Source organism: Aplysia californica, unplaced genomic scaffold (genome assembly GCF_000002075.1).
Source record: "Aplysia californica isolate F4 #8 unplaced genomic scaffold, AplCal3.0 scaffold00343, whole genome shotgun sequence".
Classification (NCBI taxonomy): domain Eukaryota; kingdom Metazoa; phylum Mollusca; class Gastropoda; order Aplysiida; family Aplysiidae; genus Aplysia; species Aplysia californica.
This window is the reverse complement of record NW_004797613.1, coordinates 583,929-588,721: the sequence shown is the minus strand read 5'-3', so window position 1 is coordinate 588,721 and position 4,793 is coordinate 583,929. Positions and strand designations below refer to the sequence as shown.

Genomic DNA, 4,793 nt, shown 5'->3' with positions numbered 1-4,793 from the left:
GGGGGGGAGAAAAAGAAAGAGAAGACAGAGACAGATAAGGAGAGACGGAAAGAGATGGACAATAGGATAGAGACAGAGACAGAGAAAGAGACCCAATGACATGCAGATACGGACTCACATACACTAACACTCACACACACACACAAACACAAACACACACGCACACACACCCTGGGAGGGAAAGAGAGATGGACTGATAGGGAGAGAAGGACACAGAGAAAGAGGGGGGAGAGGGAGAGGAGAGGGAGAGAGAAAGAGTCGAGAGACAGGTTTAGATAGATATAGAGGGCAAAAGAGAGATAAATATATATCGATAGATCGATAGATAGATAGATAGATAAATAGACAGATATAGAGGGAGAGAGAGAAAGAGAGAGATATTGAGAGAGAATCGCGGGCAAAAACTGAGATTAAAGAAATAGGAAAACAAAGGGAAGCAGAAATTGATTAAAGAAAAGACAAACCAAAAGTCAAGAAAAGGCATGGCACAGCCAACACTGCAATGGAAAAACTAATACTGCATTCATCAATCTCGAGATATCTAGATCTCTGTGCAGACAGGCTTCATCTAATACCTCATCTGTACTGACCTGTAGATATATAGAGAGGAAATTGCTCAACCTCAGCGCCGTTCGTCCTTCTGGCTCGAACTGTGTGCTTGCTCCATAGCCCACGTCTCCAGGGAGCTCCAGAAGATGGGTGGGCATGTGATGACACGTCCTAGCTGTCACAGACTCCTTCTGGCGTAAAATCCTCAGCATTCTGACGGGGGACATGTTTTGCGGAGTTAATGGTTTATTCTTTACATGAATAATGTTTTCGTTTCGTGGTGATGGTGGAGATGGTGGCGATAAGCATAATGGTGATGGTGGTCAATGTGTGGGTGGTGATGGGGACACAGCTTATACGATGCGAATCAGAAAGCAGTTTTAGTACTAAACATGGCTTTGTTCCTGTTATTTACCCTTATTTGTTCGAAAATGATAAAAGACTTCTCTTTTTCCCCTTTTGCTGTCTACAATACTGCTGCTGCTGCTGCTACTGTTGTTGTTGTTGTTGCTGCTGCAGCTGCCGCCGGTGCTGATCCCGCTGAAAACGTGCTCTCGGCTGTAACGTTCCATTTTGTATCTTTGCTCTTTAGAGGCGATATCTAAAACGTGCCATTATCAAACGTACTTTTCGCTATAACGTTCTCTTTTCAAGGATTGATCAGGTGTACATTGTGAGAACAAAGAAAATGACCAAAAAATGTCTCTCCCTCACACAAACACATTATGCACATGCGCACGCGTACGTGGTGATTGATAAAGTGAATAAATAGTACTTGGTAACTTCGGCAGTCACCGCCATTTTATTTGGCTAACTGGTACAACGGCCAGCCAAGACGTTGGGACCGAACGGAAAATGTTGTTATACCGAAGTTTCACTGTACAAGTAGTTCGTTTTTTTCTTCAATCCTCTAAGTTTGAGGGTCTAAGGTTAAAAAAAAAATAAAAGAGAGCTTGAGACTATGAAGGTTAGGACAGTGTTTTGCAAACACGAAAGGTTGTCTCCACGAGGTCAGACGTCGTGAGATCGACGGCGTTGTCGGTTATCGGGCTGTCTGTTTGAGAAAGGAAATCGACACTTTCAAATCCTTAAAATCAATATTAAAAAAGTAAAATAAAAAAAGTAGCTGACAATTACTTTTTATGCATATAAACTGATATTTATGAAATGCAGGAATACTCTTTAACTCCCAGACGTGCTCCAACTATTCCTGAAGGCGTCAAATAATTTAAGGTCGCTTTTAAAAACAAGCGGGCTAACCCAAAAATGCGGTTTTGAGAAATTCGAAGGTAAGGTTTTTGGACCCTTGTTCAGTTTTTTTAAAAGACAAGGAGGGTTTTCTCTATAACCAAAGACATATACACACCAATGAAACCAAATTTTTCATATAGGTAGGGCAGTGCCCACTTTTGGTGTAGGTCAAGATTTCTGGAACCCCCCCCCGAAACCTGGGTTAGCCCGCTTGTCCTTAAAAGCGACCTTGGCATCATTATTACCATACAAGCAATATCTAAACTCACCGGCGGCGATGAATAAATAAGAGGCGAATTCAAAAGTTATCTCTAGCTTCGTGCTGTTATTAATGGGACTGCGGGTGTTGCTGCAAGTTCTTTAAAAGAGCACACCGTTAGCTCATTCTGGACTACAAAGCAGACTATCTTGATTCCAATACCCAACGTTTGAATGGTTCATCACCCATTTGGTTGTGTGCTATTGGAGATGGACGTTACATTCGTAGAGTAGATCCTTCCTTTAATCTTACAGCTTTGAAAGGGGCGTTGAACTTATACAATGAAATTGGCGATGGCAAAAGGGGCGTTGAACTTATACAATGAAATTGGCGATGGCAAAAGGGGTGTTCTTTCTTTCTATTGCTGCTAGTTAATGTGTTATTTTACGCAGAGTTTATACACGAGGGGAGAGAGAGAGAGAGAGAGAGAGAGAGAGAGAGAGAGAGAGAGAGAGAGAGAGAGAGAGAGAGAGAGACAGACAGACAGACAGACAGACAGACAGACAGACAGACAGACAGACAGACAGACAGACAGACAGACAGACAGACTGACAGACAGAGGGATAATAAGTAAATAAAAACGACAAATTGAGGAAGGCAATTGTTTTCATGTATAGAATCTATTCTGATCCATGTGAGAATACTATTATCTGACCAGCACCTATTTAGTTGGACATCAAACTTTGGAAACAGAACCACAACACAACGTCAATCCCCGATATGACCAAGCCAGACGGGAGAAGAATCTTAAGAACTCCCCAAAACAACCAAACTCCAGAGCGCCTCGTCGGGGATTCCAACCAGGGCCATCCACTCTGCAGTTCAACATGATACCAACTGGGCTAACGCTGCACTTTCAGCAACACTTCGAATTTAATCTAACGTAGTTCACTACCTGTCCAGAGACTGCTGATCAAAAACAGCCGCTCTTTTTTTTCGAGATCTGGCCCCTTCTGGTCGCTTCAGCTGTTGGTGAAAACGCTCAATATGACGGCTCCTCAGCTGTATGACACTTTCCTTCAATGCGTCTACCGTGAGATGTGTGAGGTTTTTCTCTCTGTGTTCTTGAATCAGGGCCTCGGAGTACTCAGTGTGAGCTATCAGATCGTTCTGAAACAGTAAAAAAACCCAAAAAACAAGACCTTAAATACATGGATATTGTGAATGGACGTGGAGAGTCTAAACAATAGCTACTCAAGAAACTCGAGATCTGTTCTTGACCACCCCCCCCTCTCTCTCTTTCTTTTCTTTCTCTCTCTCTCCTCTCTCTCTCTCTCTCCCTCTCTCTCTCTCCCTCTCTCTCTCCCTCTCTCTCTCCCTCTCTCTCTCTCTCTCTCTCTCTCTCTCTCTCCCCCCTCTCTCTCTCACTCCCTCTCAAGGTCATACACCCAATGTCATGTTACCTCTAGCAATACGGTAGTAAATAGTCTTAATAACGATCTCTATAGCGTCTATTGCAGTGCAACACTTCATCTCAATGCAAAACCCCCACAAAAACCCACAACAAAAACAAATGAGTGGTCATGCATACAAAACCAAACATTCATACTAACACAGCACAATGGATGGACATCACACGAATAGTATGAACAAGAATGACTATCTAATCAAAATGTGTTTTCAAAATGAATTTGAACATTTGCCTCGGACTCTGTAGAATTCAACTGTTGTGGGGGAGAGTTCCTTAGATGGGACATGATGCCTCGAATGAAATCTTTCCTAATGCAACAATGAAAGCAGGGGCTTCAGTGACAGTAACGATGTCAATCATATGTCAGTAACATGGCGTTTTGGTGGGTGATCGATGACCTTTGAGGAAGAAAAGTTAACCGTCGTTCAAAGACAGAACGCAGTACACTGGCCATCAGCAACGGCGTGTTCTGGAAAGGTATTGATGAGTTATTGTGTGAGTTTACAAATTACTACAAGTATGTATTCATGTGAGAATTAATGCCATTGTAGAGCAATGTATCTCAAAATGGGGATCTGAGGAAATAATTTTTTTTTCTTTTATTGTATTTGAATGTTCTACCAGGACACCCTGTATCTCACCTCGTAATCCGTCTCGATATCTGTATCCACATTGTTCTTTTCTGCGTAGTCATCTCTGATAGATCGAAAGCGCTCCATCTCCTTCTTCGTTAAAGACCCATTTTTGCTCTTCAGGCAATTATTCTGTCCAAAAGAGAGAATCATCATCATCATCATCATCATCATCATCATCATCATCATCACCACCACCATCATCATCAACATCGTCGTCATCACCCCGCCTGGGTGAAGAGAGGACAATTCTTGTAAAGTGCCTTTCTCAAGGACACAATGTTGGGCCCCTGACGGGATTCAAACCTAACGGTTGAATGTCCAAGAGCCTAAACACTAGGCCACTGATGCTACATCATTATTAGTGACGAGAAGGCACAGAAGGGAAGTAGTCTCGGGTCAATAATGTAAATAAGGAAAACAGGTCATTAAAAGGGCTTAATGTTTCGTCTCGAAGATTTTTCCTAACGGGAAGAAAGGGACTCAAAAAAGAGGTCTTTCAGGCGGGCTGGGAGCTACTCAGCGTGAGCTAGGTCAAGCAAGAGGTAATTAGTGAGAAGTCATCATCATCATCATCATCATCATCATCATCATCATCATCACCATCACCATCATCATCATCATCATCATCATCATCATCATCATCATCATCATCATCATCATCATCATCATCATCATCATCATCATTACT

General features: G+C 42.4%; 1 protein-coding gene across 1 annotated transcript in view; it reads right to left on the bottom strand.

Annotated features, from left to right (window-relative positions):
• The window catches only part of LOC101864077, a gene marked incomplete in the record, with an annotated part of 69,882 nt that overhangs the window by 24,640 nt on the left and 40,449 nt on the right, over positions 1 to 4,793 (bottom strand). Inside the window, 3 exon segments of the mRNA XM_013085087.2 lie at positions 591 to 762; positions 2,955 to 3,169; positions 4,112 to 4,234. Coding sequence (XP_012940541.1) covers positions 591 to 762; positions 2,955 to 3,169; positions 4,112 to 4,234 — 510 coding nt within the window.